Below are 638 nucleotides of genomic sequence, written 5' to 3'. Positions count from 1 at the left end.
AATTTAAAAGAAAAGAAAACGGCAAAACGTTCTCATTTCCCCTAATTAAACAGACCTGAACTCCCCCATCCCCCGCATGGCAGAATACGAGAAGGGGTGGGTTTTGGTCCCGCTCGAGTGGGGTACTGAAGTCTTTACGGGGCATGCTGACATAAGCAGCAGCGGAGTCGTGATGATGGTGCCGCTGCTCTCCATTTCTCGTAATTCCTAGAATCAGCCATAGTCTTCTCAACAATCCCATCCCCACTCCACCACTCACTGCATATACATACACATATCACATACAATACATAGATTTGTATATAGATATTGGTTGAGCAAACATGGATTTTGTGATTGTGCAGAAGAAATTGGAATAAGAAATCCCAAAACTTTAAGCAATATACATATATATATACGTTCGGGTTGAAAATAGAAGCCCAATCGTGTAAAAGGACAAGATTGGGCCTAACAATCTTTTGAGTAATTGAGCAATAGGGCTAAATGGTTTAGATGAAAGCCCAATATGGTACACTGATAAATTGGGCCTAAACTAAAGCTATTGGGCCACCCTCATTTTTTTATCCAATTGCAAATATTGCATCATCCTTTTGGTTCTCTAATCACTTTTGCTCGTCATATACGCAAACGTAATTTCA

General features: G+C 40.3%; 1 protein-coding gene across 1 annotated transcript in view; it reads right to left on the bottom strand.

Annotated features, from left to right (window-relative positions):
* The window catches only part of LOC105159387, a 1,507-nt gene extending 1,152 nt beyond the window's left edge, over positions 1 to 355 (bottom strand). The window contains exon 1 of the mRNA XM_011076435.2: positions 56 to 355. Within this exon, the coding sequence (XP_011074737.1) occupies positions 56 to 241 (186 nt within the window). The 5' untranslated portion in view covers positions 242 to 355. The remainder of the gene's footprint in view (positions 1 to 55) is intronic.

Source organism: Sesamum indicum, linkage group LG3, assembly GCF_000512975.1.
Source record: "Sesamum indicum cultivar Zhongzhi No. 13 linkage group LG3, S_indicum_v1.0, whole genome shotgun sequence".
Lineage (NCBI taxonomy): Eukaryota > Viridiplantae > Streptophyta > Magnoliopsida > Lamiales > Pedaliaceae > Sesamum > Sesamum indicum.
The sequence above is the reverse complement of the archived record's forward strand: the minus strand, read 5'-3'. Positions and strand labels throughout refer to the sequence as shown.